The sequence below is a fragment of the Thalassophryne amazonica genome, chromosome 15 (genome assembly GCF_902500255.1).
Source record: "Thalassophryne amazonica chromosome 15, fThaAma1.1, whole genome shotgun sequence".
Classification (NCBI taxonomy): Eukaryota; Metazoa; Chordata; class Actinopteri; order Batrachoidiformes; family Batrachoididae; genus Thalassophryne; species Thalassophryne amazonica.
This window is the reverse complement of record NC_047117.1, coordinates 61,945,230-61,968,100: the sequence shown is the minus strand read 5'-3', so window position 1 is coordinate 61,968,100 and position 22,871 is coordinate 61,945,230. Positions and strand designations below refer to the sequence as shown.

General features: G+C 40.3%; 2 protein-coding genes across 2 annotated transcripts in view; both read left to right on the top strand.

Moving 5' to 3' along the window:
• LOC117526167 (phosphoinositide 3-kinase regulatory subunit 6) overlaps positions 1-16,538 on the top strand; it is a 46,935-nt gene extending 30,397 nt beyond the window's left edge. The window contains exons 14-21 of the mRNA XM_034188202.1: positions 1,864-1,986; positions 7,134-7,241; positions 8,746-8,845; positions 9,298-9,368; positions 9,544-9,634; positions 12,966-13,027; positions 13,209-13,306; positions 15,769-16,538. Of these exons, the coding sequence (XP_034044093.1) occupies positions 1,864-1,986; positions 7,134-7,241; positions 8,746-8,845; positions 9,298-9,368; positions 9,544-9,634; positions 12,966-13,027; positions 13,209-13,306; positions 15,769-15,931 (816 nt within the window). The 3' untranslated portion in view covers positions 15,932-16,538. The remainder of the gene's footprint in view (positions 1-1,863; positions 1,987-7,133; positions 7,242-8,745; positions 8,846-9,297; positions 9,369-9,543; positions 9,635-12,965; positions 13,028-13,208; positions 13,307-15,768) is intronic.
• A 4,408-nt stretch (positions 16,539-20,946) lies between these two features.
• The window catches only part of LOC117526547 (bMERB domain-containing protein 1-like), a 42,772-nt gene continuing 40,847 nt past the window's right edge, over positions 20,947-22,871 (top strand). The window contains exon 1 of the mRNA XM_034188609.1: positions 20,947-21,153. Coding sequence (XP_034044500.1) covers positions 21,075-21,153 — 79 coding nt within the window. The 5' untranslated portion in view covers positions 20,947-21,074. The remainder of the gene's footprint in view (positions 21,154-22,871) is intronic.

Here is a 22,871-nt window from a genome sequence, read left to right as displayed (position 1 = left end):
TAGTTGTCTTGGCTTGTTTTACGCTGGATGCCCTTCCTGACACAACCCTCCTCATTTATCCAGGCTTGGGACCGGCACTCAGAATGTACTGGCTGCTCACCCCATGTGGCTGATGTGTATGAAGGAAAATAAATGCAGTTCGACATCTATCGACCTATATGTCTGGTGTGTCGTTTCTCTCTCTGTCTGTCTCTGTCTGTGTCTCTGAGACAGGCAACATAATATGTGTAAAATAAACAACCGAAGGGAATTGAAAATAATCATTCAACAAAGTCAGAGTAAACATTGGGGGGGGGGGGGGGGACTTGCCTTGCTACACCTTTCACCTCCAGGAGCTTTGGTGGCCACTGCCTCCAAGTTACTGACAGGCTGTACCTAGTGGTGGACACAGTTCCACTCACTGCTAATTTGCGAAGCTAACTTTTTTGGTAGCAGATTTGCTTTTCAGCTAACTTCGAAAACCATCAGCGGACAAATTAGCTTCCGCTAAATTTAGTTTCACTAACTTTTAGTCTGCTAACATTTTTTGCTGGCATAGTAAGTAAACTCAAATGGTCAAAAACATTTGTAAACCCTAACATCACAAATGTTAGGGTTATATGTTTTGCAGCAGTCAGGCAGCTGTGAAGAGCTGAGCTCAACCCGACCCCAGCAGAAGGGGCCTGACTGCCCGGCTGCTACAAAGAAAATAAAAGTCATTTACATTAATTTACAACATGGAGTGCCCCAGACATGTGGCAAAAGGCATAAAAAGCTTGCTCATAGCTTGGGACTCCGACGAGGGCGGTCGCATCTCCTCCACTGTCTCTTATCTCTGTTCTCTGCCTTTGACCTTCAAGGCCCTACTTCACCAGACTGTGAATTCCTCAAATTATATTGGATTCTGGATCTATTGGACTACTATTGGATTAATCATGGAATTGATCAGCTGGTCTCTGAACACTATTGACACCATTTTTTCTACAAGAAGGTCAGGACCGGGGGATCCTACCTGCCCAGATGGAATGTATCCTGCGGGCTCTCCTGGAGTTCCTGACGTGTGGCATGCTTGACACCTTTCTCCATTGAGGACGTCGAGGATTTATTCATTTTTGGTCTCATGGTAGCAGGGCTGGTACTTTTTGGCTTATGTGCTGCCCTGATCTACCGGAAAATTGGCAAGACGGTGGCATCAAGAACCACGGCCCCTCGCTTGTCCATCATGATTAACGAGGTTGGCAAGGCAGTGCATTCTTAGACTGCGATGACTCTTGAACTCAGACGCAAATTGGATGACATCTTGGAGCAGATGCGTGCCTTGCACTTGAAGCTGAAGATTTCAGAGGCCGGTGAATATTCTTAATTCATAATTGGGAATATTCTTAATTCATAATTGAGATTTGGTTGTGCAAGTGGAACTGTTAAAAAGTGATTTCACTGCTGTAACAATAACATTACAGGCTTATCAAGCCTGAAGGTCAAATTGCCCAACTGTCTCCTCCAGAGGGATTTGTTTCGGCCTGGGGAAGATTGGCTGTTTATTATCTCATCTCACAAAGACAATAAACTGCTTTTCACAGGACTGAAACATGTTCCATTCCCTCCTTCTCCCATCAACACCCACCCTTTCTGGCGCCTGCTTATCGTCATTCCTTTTTGCCTTCGGCGGGGGCGGTGTTTAACAAACAGAATTTTCAGCACAAAACAAATCTGAACTAAGCCAGTTGTGGAACAAAAAGCATTTACCCACTTATTTGATTGGGAAAAGTGTGTGGTTTACTGGTACTGTACATGAGATTACTTTGTAAAGCTTATTGTATAATGAATTGAGATGGTTGGCATATTTATGTTTATCACCTTCATGTTCTTTATGTTTTTTTATAGGACAACCTTAAGGACTCTGAGAGGGACCTCTGCACTCTGGGTTCCTACCTAAGCATGGTGGACTCATGGTACAACTGTAATGTCAAGAGTTTGGGCTGCATGATTCCAAAACTAGCGAAGATGGTAAAATATTACTCAGAAAAATGCAATTTGTTTCACAGGTGTCCTGTTCGTTAACCTAGGTAAATTGCCTTGAGCCGTACTAATAGTAATACTTACACATGTTCTATATGTGAAGTACGTTTCATTTCTAGACATTACACTCAGATATCATTACAGTTCTTTTGGACAACGGGTCATCTGTTATTTGGATATTATGAAACGCAGTAAGTTGCATCCAATCTGTTACTATGGGGGATGTAAATATGAAGAACTGAGATGCAAAACACATAAGGCCAAACCACAATTTTTTTAGTTGACACCAACATGCATTTGGCCCCTTAGGTCACTATCAGTGTGTAAATTCTCATTTTATTTATGCAAACCTGTGAAATTCCTAATGCATTTTGCTGTGAATTCACATTCTCAATTACATTTTCCCCCAATTGAGAAAAATGTATAGCGTTTTGCATCTAAAATCTTCATATGATACAAGGTTTCAGTGTAAAGATGCCTTGATACTCCTGGAAATTAAACCTTGCTGCCATTCAGATGGACAAGATCATCTATCTATAAAATAAATAGAGTTAAAGATAATTTGTATGTGGGCAGCACGGTGGCTTAGTGGTTGGCATTGTTTCTGCAAAGTGAGCCGGTCCCAGGTTCACTTCCAACCTGGTCCTTTCTGTGTGGAGTTTGCATGTTCTCCTTGGCTTCCTCCCACTTCCATAGACATGCAGATTCAGTGAATTGGTGACATCTAAATTGATCGTATTTGAGAGTGAGCGTGAATGTGTTTGTCTGTGCGTGGGTCCTGTGACAGATGGGCTGCCTGTCCACAGTGTGCCCCGACTCTGACTCAATGCCGACTGGGATAGGCTCCAGCCCTCCATGACCTAAAATTGGAATAAGTGTTCAGAAAATGATTGAATGAATACTTTTCTGTGTATTTATTTCAATCAGTTAAATTTCATTCAGTTAAATGGGAACATGTGTCCAAACCTTTGACCGGTAATGTATATTTATTTGATACCATATACAGTTGTGTTCAAACAGTTGCATTTAAAGAGTAAATAGCAAAATTCTCATAATAGCTTTTATTTCTGTACATGCAAATGTACAGAAATATAGTTTACAGAAAGTGAAAAGGGAGCATAAGGCTGTTCAAAAAAATAGCAAGTGTCTGAATTTTTCTTTACAAACTCAAACATTTACTGTATAAACTGAAAAATCCTTGAAGATTTAGATTTCCTGTGAATCACTGAACCAATATTTAGTTGTATAACCACTGTTTCTGAGAACTGTTTCACATCTGTTTTGCATGGAGTCAACCAACTTCTGGCACCTATGAACAGGTCCAGCCCAGGACAATTGGACTACATTCCACAATTTCTCTGCATTTCTTGGTTTTGCCTCAGAAACAGCATTTTTGATGTCACCCCATAAGTTTTCTCTTGGATTACAGTCCCAGGATTGGGCTGGCTACTGCATAACGGTCTCGAACCAAGATGCTGTTCACTTGCTTTTGGAGTCGTTGACTTTTTCAAACACTCATTTCAAAGGCATTTTCTCTTTAGTATAAGGCAACATGACCTCTTTGAGTATTCTGATGTATTCAAACTGATCCATGATCCCTGATATGTGATAAATAGGCCCAACACCATAGTATGAGAAACATCCCCATGTCGTTTTCTTCCACGTCTTTCTGGTTTTGGTTGCCATTTTAAAGCATTTGAGATTATTTTAGCTAAGCAGCCTATTGTTTTCCCCTCGCCAATCAACTTTTTGAAGTATGCTGTTGTGCTGAACGTCAGGAATGACCCGTTTTACTCAGATTTGCAGAGAGAAATGCACTACAACCAGCATGTACAACATATGCTGCAAGTGCCACCTGTTTGACACCTGCTTTTTTTCACAGACAGAAAAATGCAGACATTGCTATTTATTTATTTATTTATTTATTATTTATCTATCTATTTATTTTTTTATTTGAATATTCCTTTTTTGTCACTTTCTATTTTGTCACTTTCAGAAACCCAGACAGAGCTTTAATTCATTTGAAAGCTTGTCTCTTAGTCTTGTCCATCCAAATTGGAAGTCCCAAAAACCAGTTTTATTTGTTATTATCTATCGTCCACCTGGTCGTTACTGTGAGTTTCTCTGTGAATTTTCAGACCTTTTGTCTGACTTAGTGCTTAGCTCAGATAAGATAATTATAGTGGGCGATTTTAACATCCACACAGATGCTGAGAATGACAGCCTCAACACTGCATTTAATCTATTGTTAGAATCGATTGGCTTTGCTCAAAATGTAAATTAGTCCACCCACCACTTTAATCATACCTTAGATCTTGTTCTGACTTATGGATTGGAAATTGAAGACTTAACAGTATTCCCTGAAAACCCCCTTCTGTCTGATCATTTCTTAATAACATTTACATTTACTCTGATGGACTACCCAGCAGTGGGGAATAAGTTTCATTACAGTAGAAGTCTTTCAGAAAGCACTGTAACTAGGTTTAAGGATATGATTCCTTCTTTATGTTCTCCAATGCCATATACCAACACAGGGCAGAGTAGCTACCTAAACTCTGTGAGTGAGATAGATTATCTCGTCAATAGTTTTATATCCTCATTGAGGACAGCTTTGGATGCTGTAGCTCCTCTGAAAAAGAGAACCTTAAATCAGAAGTGCCTGACTCCGTGGTATTACTCACAAACTCGCAGCTTAAAGCAGATAGCCTGTAAGTTGGAGAGGAAATGGCATCTCACTAATTTAGAAGATCTTCACTTAGCCTGGAAAAAGAGTCTGTTGCTCTATAAAAAAGCCCTCCATAAAGCTAGGACATCTTACTACTCATCACTATTTGAAGAAAATAAGAACAACCCCAGGTTTCTTTTCAGGACTGTAGCCAGGCTGACAAAGAGTCAGGGCTCTATTGAGCCGAGTATTCCTTTAACTTTAACTAGTAATGACTTCATGACTTTCTTTGCTTATAAAATTTTAACTATTAGAGAAAAAATTACTCATAGCCATCCCAAAGACATATCGTTCTCTTTGGCTGCTTTCAGTGATGCCAGTATTTGGTTAGGCTCTTTCTCTGCGATTGTTCTGAGTTACTTTCATTAGTTACTTCCTCCAAACCATAAACATGTCTATTAGACCCCATTCCTACCAGGCTGCTCAAGGAAGCCCTACCATTAATTAATGCTTCGATCTTAAATATGATCAGTCTGTCTTTATTAGTTGGCTATGTACCACAGGCTTTTAAGGTGGCAGTAATTAAACCATTACTTAAAAAGCCATCACTTGACCCAGCTATCTTAGCTAATTATAGGCCAATCTCCAACCTTCCTTTTCTCTCAAAAATTCTTGAAAGGGTAGTTGTAAAACAGCTAACTGATCATCTGCAGAGGAATGGTCTATTTGAAGAGTTTCAGTCAGGGTTTAGAATTCATCGTAGTACAGAAACAGCATTAGTGAAGGTTACAAATGATCTTCTTATGGCCTCAGACAGTGGACTCATCTCTGTGCTTGTTCTGTTAGACCTCAGTGCTGCTTTTGATACTGTTGACCATAAAATTTTATTACAGAGATTAGAGCATGCCATAGGTATTAAAGGCACTGCGCTGCGGTGGTTTGAATCATATTTATCTAATAGATTACAATTTGTTCATGTAAATGGGGAATCTTCTTCACAGACTAAGGTTAATTATGGAGTTTCACAAGGTTCTGTGCTAGGACCAATTTTATTCACTTTATACATGCTTCCCTTAGGCAGTATTATTAGACAGCATTGCTTAAATTTTCATTGTTACGCAGATGATACCCAGCTTTATCTGTCCATGAAGCCAGAGGACACACACCAATTAGCTAAACTGCAGGATTGTCTTACAGACATAAAGACATGGATGACCTCTAATTTCCTGCTTTTAAACTCAGATAAAACTGAAGTTATTGTACTTGGCCCCACAAATCTTAGAAACATGGTGTCTAACCAGATCCTTACTCTGGATGGCATTACCCTGACCTCTAGTAATACTGTGAGAAATCTTGGAGTCATTTTTGATCAGGATATGTCATTCAATGCGCATATTAAACAAATATGTAGGACTGCTTTTTTGCATTTGCGCAGTATCTCTAAAATTAGAAAGGTCTTGTCTCAGAGTGATGCTGAAAAACTAATTCATGCATTTATTTCCTCTAGGCTGGACTACTGTAATTCATTATTATCAGGTTGTCCTAAAAGTTCCCTGAAAAGCCTTCAGTTAATTCAAAATGCTGCAGCTAGAGTACTGACAGGGACTAGAAGGGGAGAGCATATCTCACCCATATTGGCATCTCTTCATTGGCTTCCTGTTAATTCTAGAATAGAATTTAAAATTCTTCTTCTTACTTATAAGGTTTTGAATAATCAGGTCCCATCTTATCTTAGGGACCTCTTAGTACCATATCACTCCAATAGAGCGCTTCGCTCTCAGACTGCAGGCTTACTTGTAGTTCCTAGGGTTTGTAAGAGTAGAATGGGAGGCAGAGCCTTCAGCTTTCAGGCTCCTCTCCTCTGGAACCAGCTCCCAGTTCGGATCAGGGAGACAGACACCCTCTCTACTTTTAAGATTGGGCTTAAAACTTTCCTTTTTGCTAAAGCTTATAGTTAGGGCTGGATCAGGTGTCCCTGAACCATCCCTTAGTTATGCTGCTATAGACTTAGACTGCTGGGGGGTTCCCATGATGCACTGAGTGTTTCTTTCTCTTTTTGCTCTGTATGCACCACTCTGCATTTAATCATTAGTGATTGATCTCTGCTCCCCTCCACAGCATGTCTTTTTCCTGGTTCTCTCCCTGAGCCCCAACCAGTCCCAGCAGAAGACTGCCTGGTTCTGCTGGAGGTTTCTTCCTGTTAAAAGGGAGTTTTTCCTTCCCACTGTCGCCAAGTGCTTGCTCACAGGGGGTCGTTTTGACTGTTGGGGTTTTTCCATAATTATTGTATGGCTTTGCCTTACAATATAAAGCACCTTGGGGAAATAAAAGCAATTGTAAGGATTTTTGAGCTTTACTCACTTATTTAAATACACTGCTATTATTTTTTTTAACACAACTGTATAATTGCAGGCTGTGGGTACATCATACAAGAAAGAAGGTTCACTTACATGTCTGTTTTCTTCTTCAGCAAAAGGAGAGCTCAGGAAGACCAGCAGAGCCCTTCATATCAGATTGGATTTCCTACTACGTCAGAACTGGGAGGCAGCCTGTCTACTTCACCATCTACTCCGTTAAGGTACATGATTTATTTTCAGTGTAAATTTTACATTAGGCATGTACAGATTCCTCCGCAAGTATTGGAACAACATGGCCAATTCCCATTGTTTTTGCTGTAGGCTGAAGATAATTGGGTTTGAGGTCAAAACATGACTGAGAAGATAGTTTAGAATGTCAGCTTCTTTATCGTGGTATTTACATCTAGATGTGTTCAACAGCACAGACTGTAGCACCGTTTCAGTCAGACCACTCAATTTCGGGGTGAGCAAAAGTATGGGGGCATGTGGCCGAAAGGTGTTTCTTGTGTCTCACGTGTGCCCCTTTCAAAGTGTGTGCTATCATTAAATTGTGCCGACTGTGGATCGACTCCATTTTAGCCTTGAATTTCAACTGAAAAGACAGAAGGTGTTGGTAAAAAGGATGAACCAACATGAAGACCAGAGAGCTTTTTTTTTGGGGGGGGGGGGGGGGGGGGGGGGGGGGGGGGGGGGGGGGGGAGGAGGGGGGGAGTACGCCATATTGAAGCTGAAGGAGGACATCTTTTCAAACTTCAGTGTTGATGTTAATTGTTCACTTTCATGCCAGTGACATTCAGTATTAAATTACTGGAGAATTTTAGAAAGGTTGTCTAGTTTCAGTGAAAAACTGGATGTCATGTAATTTCCTACTTCTGAATTTGGAGAAGGCGTATGGCTGGGTCCCTCGAGGTGTCCTGTAGGGGCACTGCAGGAGCATGGGGTACCACAACAGTTGTAATGTGTGATCTGATAACTATATTACTGAAGTAAGAGCTGTTTCCCTGTTCTCAGGAGTACATCAGATTTGTTCCCGGTGGTTGTTGGACTCTTCTGAGGTGAATCTCTGGTCAGCAGCTGGGAGGTGGCACACTGTGCTGTGTGCGCCATATCAGCAGTTCATGCAAGTGCGCTTCCCCCTCGGAACGCTACATGTGTGATGGATGGGGGAGCGCAACACATGCGCGATTCACACACACGGCACATGTGTTGCGGGGGGAGCCAACACTGACATGCAACATCTGTGTCGCTGTTTTGCAACGCCACACTCTTTGGGGCACTTAGACAGATTTCACAGCCAGCTCAAAAGTTATCGTCTGCTCACTATTTTTGTGCTAACAACCCAAATGACCACAGCTTTTCTAAGTGTCAAGCCAGCGGTGTTAGATGTTCGTGTGTATCACCTGGAATTTGGCTGACACCTGCCGCGAGGGGGATCGAATGGGCTCTCACAGGGCGCACTCTGTCCTTCAGCCACTGGTGTGCGCAAATCATTGTAGCGACAGCTGTACGAGGCGTTAGAGGGAGCTCCGATTTTACATGAATTGCATACGGTTCGTGCTTTATGTGCAATGCGGCCACATCCGTACTATGTGTGTAGGAGCGCTAAGCAAAAACAAATGAATTGGCCTTGTTGTTACTATAGGGACTGTGTGCTAACCAAACTTCAGTTATTGTACATATAGTTGAACAAGGCCACTTTTCACATCTTTTTGTCTATTCTATTAGATGTCCTTGTCCTGTACAAAGGATACAGTGGAAGACGTGTTCCTTACTCATCTAGATATGGTGTTTCCAGAGTTCAAACAGCTCTTTGCATCACTAAAAGGTGACTTGAGTGTAAATTATCAGGTTTACTAAAGAGCGGGGAATGGGATCAGGTTTTTTTTTTTTTGTTTTGTTGTTGTTGTTGTGTTTTGTTTTTTTATGTTTTGATAAATTTCATAAACACTTGTGTGATTTTGATGAAAGCTGTCTGTTGTACAGACAAGAAAAATGACTTGCAAATCCAGGTCCTCGATTTGTTGCAATGAAATACATATTCTGAAAAGCTGCAATATGGATTAAGCTGCATTATTTTAATAAACAGGCTTACAAAAGTGCAGAAATGTTATCAATCCCAATGCAGACACCTTCCAAGGGACCTACTATTTTTAAATTTTCTGAGATTGTTTTTATGATAGTGTGTTTAATTACATGCCTGTGCACAGGGATCTATGAATGTATGCACATGTAATGTGTATTGTATATAAACGGTTAACAACACACTGTCTCCAACAGAAAAGCAGAAGAAGGGCACCTTGAAGGCCGCTGACATGTGTGGAGCTGTTGTCTCTATGAATTACAAGAAAGTGAGCTCATTTTAGATCCATTATTGCCTTTTTACTTCTCTTGAAGGTGTGCTTGATGTTTGAGTTTTATATTTTGCAGAATGTGTTTGTGGACGATTCTCTTGTATAAATAAATAACCTGTGATCCCTTGTTTGCATAATTTTTGTACATTTAGTTTTTGGTCTTTCTGTGAAGGTAACACTGAGCGGCCGAGACGTGGACAAAGGAATGTCACGGAGAATGACGGAGGCTCACATCAGCGCTGTTCCCTCCAGTGAAACAGAAGGTTCATTATTGTCTCTAACACATTAATCCCTTTTGTTTCTTGGGTTCTGCACAAATTTCAAGATGGCACAAAATCTTATTTTGATTAGTATGGTCTGAAGTACCGGAATCCGTTGAGAAAACCTTGACAGGAAAAAATGGCAGTTTCTACCTGGCTCAGCCCTGTCTAAAGGTTTTCCCAAGCCAGTTGGGAGATGTAATCTCTCCAGCGTGTCCTGGGTCTTCCTCAGAGCTTCCTTCCAGTTGGACATACCTGGAAGACCTCCCTAGGAACATGACCAGGGGGCATCATCACCAGATGCATGAACCTCCTCAGCTGACTCATTATGATGTGAAGGAGCAGTGGCTCTACACCACACCCTTCCCTGATAGTCAAGCTTCTCACCCTGTCCCTGAGTATAAGCCAAGATACCCGAGATTCAGATTCAAGCATTTATTGTCATTGCCACAAAGAACAACGAAATTACATCTGGAGCATCCACATACGTAGTTAAAAAGAGCAACCAGTGCAATAAATAACCCCCTAAATACCCCATGTAACATTTATAACATCTGTACAGTGACATTTGACAGCAATATAAAAACAAGCTATTGAAAAAATGCATTAAGAGTAAGAACAGACCAAATAAATAAATATAAAAATGGTGACACTGTGCAGCAATGCAGAAACCAGTTCAATACTATTAATTGATGGCTATAATCCACAGAAGGAGGGACATGGGGGAAGAGGGCAATTTCTAAATAAATAAATAATAACAATGTGCAGCAATGCAAAAACCAGTTCAGTGCTACTACAATTGATTAGTAATTGTAGTAGTTGATTGTTGATTTGTACTTGGCCCCACAAATCTTAGAAACATGGTGTCTAACCATATCCTTACTCTGGATGGCATTACCCTGACCTCTAGTAATACTGTGAGAAATCTTGGAGTCATTTTTGATCAGGATATGTCATTCAAAGCACATATTAAACAAATATGTAGGACTGCTTTTTTGCATTTACGCAATATCTCTAAAATTAGAAAGGTCTTTTCTCAGAGTGATGCTGAAAAACTAATTCATGCATTTATTTCCTCTAGGCTGGACTATTGTAATTCATTATTATCAGGTTGTCCTAAAAGTTCCCTGAAAAGCCTTCAGTTAATTCAAAATGCTTCAGCTAGAGTACTAACGGGGACTAGAAGGAGAGAGCATATCTCACCCATATTGGCCTCTCTTCATTGGCTTCCTGTTAATTCTAGAATAGAATTTAAAATTCTTCTTCTTACTTATAAGGTTTTTAATAATCAGGTCCCGTCTTATCTTAGGGACCTCATAGTACCATATCACCCCAATAGAGCGCTTCGCTCTCAGACTGCAGGCTTACTTGTAGTTCCTAGGGTTTGTAAGAGTATAATGGGAGGCAGAGCCTTCAGCTTTCAGGCTCCTCTCCTCTGGAACCAGCTCCCAATTCAGATCAGGGAGACAGACACCCTCTCTACTTTTAAGATTAGGCTTAAAACTTTCCTTTTTGCTAAAGCTTATAGTTAGGGCTGGATCAGGTGACCCTGAACCATCCCTTAGTTATGCTGCTATAGACTTAGACTGCTGGGGGGTTCCCATGATGCACTGAGTGTTTCTTTCTCTTTTTGCTCTGTATGCACCACTCTGCATTTAATCATTAGTGATTGATCTCTGCTCCCCTCCACAGCATGTCTTTTTCCTGGTTCTCTCCCTCAGTCCCAACCAGTCCCAGCAGAAGACTGCCCCTCCCTGAGCCTGGTTCTGCTGGAGGTTTCTTCCTGTTAAAAGGGAGTTTTTCCTTCCCACTGTCGCCAAGTGCTTGCTCACAGGGGGTCGTTTTGACCGTTGGGGTTTTTACGTAATTATTGTATGGCCTTACCTTACAATATAAAGCGCCTTGGGGCAACTGTTTGTTGTGATTTGGCGCTATATAAATAAAATTGATTGATTGATTGATTGATTATGAACTCAATGCAATTGATATAGTTATAGTCCGTGGGAGGGAGGCAGAGAGGGGGGGAGGGTAGAGTTCAATAATCTGACAGCTTGAGGATACAGGCTATTGGCCAGTCTAGATGTTCTGGCCTTTACGGCCCTATACCTTCTCCCTGAAGGCAACAGATGGAAAAAGTGATAAGCAGGATGGTGCTGGTCTCGCAGGATATTACGCACTCTATTAAAACAGCGAGTGGGATAGATAGTGTTAATCTCTGGGAGAGTCGTCCCAATGATACTCCCCGCTATTTTCACCACTCGCTGAAGTGCCTGCTGATCAGCCTTAGTGCAGCTGAAGAACCACACTAACAACCCATATGTCAGCACACTACTGATGGCACAGTTATAAAAGTTCACCATCAGGCATCTAGGGATACGGGCACTTCTCAGCTTCCTGAGATAATAGAGGCGTTGTTGGGCCTTTCCCACAACTGAGGCAATGTGAATGCCCCAGGACAGGTCCTCCGTCACTGTCACACCCAAGAACTTAAAACTGCTAACCCTCTCCACCTGATGGAGGAACCTCATTTCTGCCGCTTGTATCCACATACTTGATCTTTGAGGCATTGCCCAAAGCTCATGACCATAGGTGAGGATAAGAGTGTAAATTCACTGGTAAATCAAGAGTCTCACATTCTGGCTCAGCTCTTTCTTCACCATGATGGTCCAGTACAGTGTTCGCAGGACCTCAAAAGCAGCCCCAATCCATCTGGTGATCTCGCGCTCCTTCTTGCCCCCACTTGTGAAAAGGACCCTGAAATACTTGAACTCCTCCACTTGGTGTAGTAATTCTCTCCTGAGCCAGAGTGGACAGTCCACCCTTTCCGACACAGGACTGTGGTCTCAGATCTGAAGGTGAATGATCCTTATCCCAGTTGCTTCACATTTTGCTTCAAACCCGCCAAGTGAACATCAAAGGTCACAGTCTGAAGTGAACAGAACCACATAATTTGCAAAAAGCAGAGATTCTGAAGTCACCAGACTGAACACTTTTTAATCCCTGACTGCACCTGGATCAGTTAAATAATATATGATTAATTTGTTAAATTGGAATTCAACTGTCAAAACAATATAACCAGACATCCACATAATTGGTGATCAGGTCTTTATGCGTGCTAAAAAGAAATAACACTAATCAAAAGACACACAGGGAAGTGCTTCTCAGGAGAAAAATGGCAAACAACTTCTAGGGAAAGCACTTCCCTCCATGCTTTCTGCTGTGCATCATTCATTTTTAACACGCATGAGCATCTGAGCATCAGTTATGTGCACACCTGACTACAGCATCTTTCTAAACGTTTTATGACTTTATTATTTTCTCTTTTGTTCCTTAGATTTGAACTGTTTAACGCTGTCGTTCAATGAACCTCAAGCAAAAAGTAAAAATAACACTGTGGTGAGTGAAGAAGAGAAAGTCTTTCAGCCTGTTGAGTACTCAAATATATATATATATATATATATATATATATATATATATATATATATATATATATATATATATATATATATATATCATAAATCTGAAAGTAATTAGTTTTTCTTAAAACAAATTCTTCTCTCTTTTATTTTTATTCAAGTTTCAGATCAGTAGTATCAAGATCCACACGTCTGAAGGTAGATCCTTAACTGTTACACTGGACAGAGATTGTCGCAGGACCTTCAAACATGTGCAAAGGTAAATAAACATCGTTTTAAAACAAGAAATACATGTAGAGTGATGCCAAAGGGTTATTTAAACATTTCTGTTTAATCCATCCATCCATTTTCTATACCCACTTAGTCCAATTAAGAGTCACAGGGGCTACAACCCCTGGCAAAAATTATGGAATCACCGGCCTCGGAGGATGTTCATTCACTTGTTTAATTTTGTAGAAAAAAAGCAGATCACAGACATGACACAAAACTAAAGTCATTTCAAATGGCAACTTTCTGGCTTTAAGAAACATTATAAGAAATCAAGAAAAAAAATTGTGGCAGTCAGTAACGGTTACTTTTTTAGACCAAGCAGAGGGAAAAAAATATGGAATCACTCAATTCTGAGGAAAAATTATGGAATCATGAAAAACAAAAGAACGCTCCAACACATCACTAGTATTTTGTTGCACCACCTCTGGCTTTTATAACAGCTTGCAGTCTCTGAGGCATGGACTTAATGAGTGACAAACAGTACTCTTCATCAATCTGGCTCCAACTTTCTCTGATTGCTGTTGCCAGATCAGCTTTGCAGGTTGGAGCCTTGTCATGGACCATTTTCTTCAACTTCCACCAAAGATTTTCAATTGGATTAAGATCCGGACTATTTGCAGGCCATGACATTGACCCTATGTGTCTTTTTGCAAGGAATGTTTTCACAGTTTTTGCTCTATGGAAAGATGCATTATCATCTTGAAAAATGATTTCATCATCCCCAAACATCCTTTCAATTGATGGGATAAGAAAAGTGTCTAAAATATCAACGTAAACTTGTACATTTATTGATGATGTAATGACAGCCATCTCCCCAGTGCCTTTACCTGACATGCAGCCCGTATCATCAATGACTGTGGAAATTTACATGTTCTCTTCAGGCAGTCATCTTTATAAATCTCATTGGAACGGCACCAAACAAAAGTTCCAGCATCATCACCTTGCCCAATGCAGATTTGAGATTCATCACTGAATATGACTTTCATCCAGTAATCCACAGTCCACGATTGCTTTTCCTTAGCCCATTGTAACCTTGTTTTTTTCTGTTTAAGTGTTAATGATGGCTTTCGTTTAGCTTTTCTGTATATAAATCCCATTTCCTTTAGGCGGTTTCTTACAGTTTGGTCACAGACGTTGACTCCAGTTTCCTCCCATTCGTTCCTCATTTGTTTTGTTGTGCCTTTTTGATTTTTGAGACATATTGCTTTAAGTTTTCTGTCTTGACGCTTTGATGTCTTCCTTGGCCTACCAGTATGTTTGCCTTTAACAACCTTCCCATGTTGTTTGTATCTGGTCCAGAGTTTAGACACAGCTGACTGTGAACAACCAACATCTTTTGCAACATTGTGTGATGATTTACCCTCTTTTAAGAGTTTGATAATCCTCTCCTTTGTTTCAATTGGCATCTCTCGTGTTGGAGCCATGATTCCTGTCAGTCCACTTGGTGCAACAGCTCTCCAAGGTGTGATCACTCCTTTTTAGATGCAGACTAACGAGCAGATCTGATTTGATGCAGTTGTTAGTTTTGGGGATGAAAATTTACAGGGTGATTCCATAATTTATTCCTCAGAATTGAGTGAGTCCATATTTGTTTCCCTCTGCTTGGTCTAAAAAAGTAACCGTTACTGACTGCCACAATTTTTTTCCTGATTTCTTATAGTGTTTCAAAAGTTGCCATTTGAAATGACTTTAGTTTTGTGTCATGTCTGTGATCTGCTTTTTTTCTACAAAATTAAACAACTGAATGAACATCCTCCGAGGCCGGTGATTCCATCATTTTTGCCAGGGGTTGTATATCTGAATGACAACTGTGGGAAATCATCATTAGAACACTAGCTAAAATGACATTGAAAGCCATTGTATTGACTGGGCTTGGCTAGTTCACTAGTTTAGCTATTTCTCAGTAATGAATTAATTATGTGAAGATGGTGTATTTTACTATCAGTGTGGTCTTGGAGCTTACTACATGGTATATGGCATGGTATATTTTTAGAGTAGTTTGTACTTGTTAGGACAGACTTATTGAAAAAAGACCATTTATGTGTCATGGGTAGCTAATATGTCAGCCATTTTACAGGTTATCTCAGAGAACATTTGTAGCGACTTTGCCAAGCTATCAAACTAATAACAGATAACAAATGAATTATGTGACTGTTTTTGCACATTGTATAGTCTTACAACTTACTGCAATGTGTTTCAGTCTGGTTTTGGAATGGTTTATGGTAGGGAATGATATTCTTAATTTAGCTAACATAGCATGGCTAGCTAATATGAGAGCAGTACCATTGTGGGTGACTTTTTTTTTCTCGTATAAATTTTGTAACTGGGCAAGCTGTGCCCACACTGCTTTGGTGGGGCCTCATCTTAAAAATTAAGATTTGCTTCATGAAGTTTAACATGTAAGATGATAGTGCATTTTGCTTAATGATGTTTGTGATGTTTGCCTTATAGCATTGACATCAGCCCATGCCTCGATCCTGGATACTGTGTCCAGCAAATCATGAGATCGAAATCCAAATTGAACTTGAGAGACAACAAAGACGCTGGACTGAGCAAATATATGAGCAAAGGACTCTCTCTACCAATTAACACATTTGCTGGTATCGTCAACTGACCCATGCTCAGTGTGACACGGTCACCCTGATTAGAGACTTAACAGTTGGGACTGTCTACGGTGTGTGTGTGTGTGTGTGTGTGTGTGTGTGTGTGTGTGTGTGTGTGTGTGTATGTGTGTGTGTGTGTGTGTGTGTGTGTGTGTGTGTGTGTGTGTGTGTGTGTGTGTGTGTGTGTGTGTGTCAATAGATGCTGCTTCCATGATGCGTCTGGTGTGATGCATGAAAAGAGAAGGGATAACCTCTGATTCACATTGCGAATCTTTGGGAATCTAAATGTCATTTAGTCCTACAAAAGTGAACTTGGGTTCACTGGAACAGGGATATAGTCTTAATACACTGAAATTTAAATTTGAATCTCAATTTCACTCTTCATGAGTGAACCACTGTGCATACTTGAGGAAGTAGGTGCAGATTTCTATTATTCCAAAGAACAGATCCAGCAGGCATTCACAAAATATGTATATAAAAACCCCAATGATGATCCATACGTATCATACAAACTTCAGTGATTGTCATGCATGTATGACTTGGGAGGAGGTCATTGTTGATTGGGTGCAGGTTATCAAACTCAAAGATTCCTGGTGGTATCTTTATGAACTTGCCAGTCCAACCACAACTGTTGTATCCCTCCACATGTCTGTTTCAAGTAGTCATGAGCATTAATGATATAGCCAGGTGAGTTTCTGTAAAGGCTCTCAGTTGCCCAGGTGGTTTCCATAGTAGAGAAGCTTGAATCTTCGACTGGACTGGGTTGCTTGACGGGAGGACGTTTCGCTTCTAGTCACAGAAGCTTCCTCACCTAAAATTCTTGCTCTGGTAGTCTGACTTCTGTCTTGACTCCAAGACAGAAGTCAGACTACCAGAGCAAGAATTTGAAGCCTCTGCTCCAAATCTTCAAATTTGTGATCCTCGGTCACAAATTTAGATAATGTGGCATTTGTGACTTGTCATTATTATGTGTAAACCCAGCTTGTGTAGTCTCCCATCCCTGAGATCTGACAGGATCAGTCATACGCAGAGCAGACTGGCTGCAGGTGGGTTCACCAAGAGTTCCCCACAAATATCCACAAGCTTGTGCATTTAAGGACATACGGGTGATTCTTTAACTACGGGCACTATTGGCCTTGTAAATGTAATTTCCACCACACCATTGCCTTACAATATAAAGCACCTTGGGGCAACTGTTTGTTGTGATTTGGCGCTATATACATGTGCTCTGATGTCACTGTTTATCTCCATAGAAACTACCCAAACAATCTTTCATACAAACTGTTTAGGGACATTACAGTGTTGTGGTGGAAATTACGGCAATAGTGTGGGACAACTACATTTTGTTTAAAAAAATCACAACAGTTGTATGACATTGAATACCCCAATTATGTTTTGATTATTTTACTGATATTTTATTCAGAGATATTTTAAAACATTAGAAAAAACGTTTCTTTACCATTCATTTCTATCATTGAAGATCAAAAGTCTGGGTGTGGGACAAGCACAAAACGGCAATATTTGCATATAATGATGCTGAAAAAAGGTGAAAAAGTCATCATAGACTACTAGAACACATTTCTTAATACACTTTCATTGTAAAGATAACTATAAAAGTGTGAAATTTCCCCTTTTTTCTGTTTTTCATACAATATGATCAAAGGACATAATAAGTGCCTGTAGTCTAAGACTCACCCATACATCATGTTCTTAGGGGAAGATATTGCTGACTTATGCACATCTGCCGGGTCTATAAAGGTGTTGAGCTTATAAAGTTCAGCCACGTTGTAGTTTCCCTAAGGATTCAGTATAAGTGTTATAGTAGGGTTTGAACCGGGAACCTTCCGCACTGAAACCAAGCGCACTAACCACTTGGTCACCATTTGACTGAATAAGAAGCTATGTTTGTTTTAAAATCTTGCTAAAGCAGTTGTTATGATCTACTTAAAACATTGGGCATTCATGTTTCCTGTAAAAAGCGGTATCCCAGCTCATTCAGATGTCGTATTTATGTCAATCAACAGTAGAAACATCAGGAAAATGGTTCTAATAAGCTTCTATAACGTATTACTGGTTCATTTCACAGAATACATGAAATTTGTTGCTCCCCTTTCAATAATTCTGTAACTTGTTCACACTAAATTTGCTAAGAATGAAAGTACAGACATCCAACCTTTTATATTTTCATGAGAGTTTAATATACTACAGATTTAAAGCCTGTAAAACATTGTCAGTGTGTATGCACATTGCATTCATTCGTTACGTTTTATTCCCAATTGACCTTTTAACCAGAAGAGCTAGCGGAACTTTTAGCCACACTACACATGCTCCTGCTGAGATAGTGACTTTGTCTATTCAGATCCAGCTGGATAGCAAACATACTCAAAAACCACCCACAACCATTGTTTTCATCCAGTGATCAGCCACGACCTCCCTGATCAGTCACACACTCTTCTCACCATGGTTCTGGTGATTCCTCAAGTTTTAGGACGTGGGCAAGTTGTAACCTGGTTATTTCTTTAATGTGAGTGGCTCCTTAGCAGCTAGCTGGAGCTTCCCCATAATGATCGAAGCATTGGATGAGAAGCATGAGTCTGGCAAATGTCCATTGTTTCAGAAAATATGTTGGGAAGTTCCAGCCAGTATGGATAATAAGTTTGCTATGGCCTGTTAACACTTTACTGTGAGTTGCTTGACATGGTTTCAGACTTGTTGCGGGCTCCCACAGCACTTACAATAATGTTATATGAATGGTTACAACATTCCCCACAATGCACATCAATGGCCTACAAATTAACTCAGAAACATCTTCATGCCCCAAGTCGTGAATGTGTGACATGTCTTTTACAAAATCTGCATCAGTAATCAGTCTGAAGGAAATTTAAAGTCTGGATTTGAACAAGAGGGCTTTCTGTAGACACACTACTTTTTAATCATAAACTGCCTCCATGACATGCGCATGCACACACACACCAATACACACCAATATGCAGACGTACAAACTCCTCTGAAGAATCATTTGACCCCCTTTTGAAATGTGTAGATTGTTGAAAAACTGGTACGATGAGTGCTGACAGGACACGTCGATTGTTTATCTGTTGTTTTTGTCTTGAATGACTTATTCGTGCACCATTGTACAGTATATAAATGATGTGGGCACTCAGTGCTTAGAGATGTTTTACAAATTTGTTAAACTGCATTCTGGTCTATTCAGAAGCTAAAACTATGAGCAATATTAGGATTTACTACAACAACAACAAAAAAGACAACTGCTGTATGCTATAGTCTAACATGGACAGTTAGAAAATGAAAAGCCCATTGTTGGTCCCCACATTGACAGTTTTCTACCCCAACGCATGCTGCGACGTGCTGCTCAGTATGCATAAAATGCAAAAACTTGAACTTGAAAAATCCATGTAATTATCAGATGAGGTTTTATAATCGAGGTTTACCCAAATAAGTCTCTCTCTCTCTCTCTCTCTCTCCACACACATTTTTTTAAAGGGAGCACTGGTGCACCAGTTTAACATACATCATGTACTATGTATGTGATTACTTCATACTACATGTGTAAATATGTCATTATTTTACAACCTACAGTACATTCATCATCTCATCTACATAGGGTGTTTACAGATTTAACAGTGGCCAAGTTTGTGTGTGTGTGTGTATATATGTTTCAAATCATGAGTTTAAAATTCATGATGTATTTTGCACTTTGTAAAATCAAATCCTATATGAAGAGGTTATTGTTATGAATCAACCTGTAATTATGTAAAATTGTTTTATTACATTATTATACAGTGGTTATATTTTATAATAAAATGTAAAAATCTGATGCGTTGTTGTCACTACATATGTGTAGTTATAAACCCTTTTTTCTTTTTTTTTTTAAATGAGGTGTCTTGGCTGCCTCGTGGACTGTGACTCTGGCCTTGTACTGTCTGCAACATGACTCTGAGTCTGAGGCAAATTTGTGTTTCCTGCATCCAGTATTCATTGCAGAGGTTTGGGCCCTTACGATTGACTGGGGGTGTTACCCCGTCTTATCACATCTTTGGTTGTAGGGGGGCAAAACATCAATTTGCAGCAAATAAAGAAATCTGATGGTTTCTTTACAGTGGATTTTAGTAGTAACCACAGGAAACCAGCATTTAAAAAAATATCTTCAAAATCAAGTCGTTTTGTCCTTTGCTGACCCTCAACCATTCCATGATGTTTGGCCCAACTGATCTCAAAATTCAGTTATTTTGTTCTTTGAGAGACAAAGACGTCCAAAACAATACTCCCATGTGTTACCGCTATGTGTGGGTGTAATTCATTTTTTAGGATGCTGCCTTTTCTTTTAACGGCACCAATTCTCTGAGGCACTTGTCCACAAAGTTGTTCTTAATGAACTGAGGACTAAGTTGTTCCAAGCATGTTGGAGAACTGTTTGTAGACTGAATAATTTGGAGTCATACCATCTTGTGCAAGACCCACTTGTTCATTGAAGACACTACTTTCTAATTTTTGGTTGCGTTTGGGGTCATTGTGAAGCAGAAGAATGAATCTGGGACCAGTCACACTTCTTGATTGTACTTAAAGATTCATTCTAACCAAATTCCCCTGCACCATTTACACCACTGTACAGACACAAGCTGTTTTCTGTTACCACTAATCTATCACCGTTTTTCTGCACTTTGTCGTGTTTTGATGTATATCTGAGTCTCGTGAGCAGGTTTTTCATCTATGTTAATGTGAATATTGCAGAAATCTTTTATTGTATGAAAATTAAAGAATTTGTTTAACATAAATCTGTTAGGTCAAACTAAAACCACATGTTTCTAATGTGATTGTGATGATGATATAAAAATATTTATTTTTTGTGGTAAAAGTTGAAAATCCGTTTTTGTTTTTTTGTTTTTGTTTTTTTTTGTTTTCCTCCGGTGTAACTGTCCCTCACGATCGCCAGGTGGCGGTAGTGGGTATTAACGGACGCGTCTCCTGCACGCGGCGCTGCGCACAAGCGGAGACACCTGCCAGAGGTGTTTGGACCGCCGGGACATCTGTGTGTGTCCAGAGTACTGAGAGACGAGGACTTAATGGACTGAACACAGACCGAGCTGCAGGACCTGCGTCTTCCCCTCGTGTGAGGGAGCTGCTGCTGGATCCATGGAGAAGAAGCGAGGAGGATCTTCTCAGTACGGTTCTCTGGAGCGCACTGAAGCCACCACGGCCACCAGCAAAGCAGGTCACCTCAGACAGAAACCAGTCACTTTTTAATCGATCTTAAGATCGGCGCTGCATGTGCTCGACGTGCTGTGCAGTTTGTTGAGGGATTTCCAGAATGTTTGTCCTGATGGTGTGTTTTCTGTCAGTTCCTGATGAAGTGTGTGTTTGAGGCTCCGAACGTCAAGAATCCACAGGTGCCTCCTCGGGTGACGTACACGTCAGATGGTGATTATTGATCACACGGAGGCTGATTTGCCTCGTGTCACATGCCGCGTGCACTACAAAAGTAGTGATACTCATTCAAAATGTAGCCGACTGGTTTTGTGAAGATGTTTGGGACAGAAGAGGGTCGATTCCATTGAGGTGGTTATCAGACTTTGCTTTTCGTGTGGATGTGCGCGCGCGCGTGCGTTCGGGTAGTGACTCAGAAAGTTTCTTTGATCTGTCTCGTGCAGAACATTTTCCTTCATCTGCTGATTCAGTGTCAAAACATGTTCTGTCATGTTGGCTGTTGACATTCTTGCCTTATGATGTCATAATATTTTCTTTTTCAGTTTGAGAACGCTGTATGACTCTTGATGTCTTTAAGGCTTTTTGCTTGATGATGTCAAATGTTGAAATGTGAAATGTTTCCTTTAAAGATCCTCTTTCACAGTGGGAGGTGTTCCTTTAATCCCTCCTTTAAAATCATTTCCTTATGTAATAACAGTGGTCAGCGTGTCTGTGTGAAGGTGACCTCTATAGCTGTGTACCTCTCGGGTACACAGGACGCCAGTCTGTCGCAGGGCCACAGACACATTCACACACCTCCGGACAGTTTAGTTTCCAATTCACCTGCATGTCGTGGACGTGGGAGGAAGTCACACAAACTCCACACAGAAAAGCCACAAGTGAGAATCGATCCCATAACCTTCCTGTGAGGCAACAGTGTTAATCACTCAGCCACCGTGCTGCCCAACTAACCACATCAAATCGTTCAAATATAAAAGTAAGCGCATGTAAAGCTGAAAGGTGAATATATGTAAGTCTGATGTAAGTAATGTAATATAAGGCCACAAGAAGGAATAAGGGCAGCTCTTCTTGATACTATGATTAGCTATTTATAGATGTACTTTGGTACAGAAATGTACTTTTAGATGTGGGAGTTTACTAAAGTGGACAGGGGATTACAGGTTGGTTAGGGTTATAAAATAAAGGGGACTGCAGGACCCTGGCAGGAGTAGTGCTCCTCTGGTTTCCTGCATTTAGCTGAAAGAGTCTGAATGGAACCTCTGAGGTCAACTACCAGAGCTGGAGGTCAGTCCAACTGAAATTTATGTGTATTTTATTAGAATTATCAGGAGAGTTCAGTGAAATATTAAACCGAATGAATGGTTATTTGACTCCGGTTTTAGCAGCTGTTTTGTGTGTGTGTGTGTGTGTGTGCTGCATTCGTGACATGCTTTGATGTCTTTTCTACCAAGCAAATTGTATGGGGACACTGGGACAGATTAACCAGGATTTTAATGAGCTGCACAGAGCACAAACATCTTTTTAAGTGATGATTGATATATATTGAGTAAACATTTTGGCAAATAGATGTTTGTGTTTAAGGGTGATGGATCAATTTAAAGAAGGAAATTTGTATTTAATTGTGCCAATGATGGGATGTTTTTACTGGTGTCTGTTTGCTTTTTGTGTGTGTTAGAATTACACAAAAACTAATAAAAGGGATATTTGGTGAAGGCGAGGTGCTAT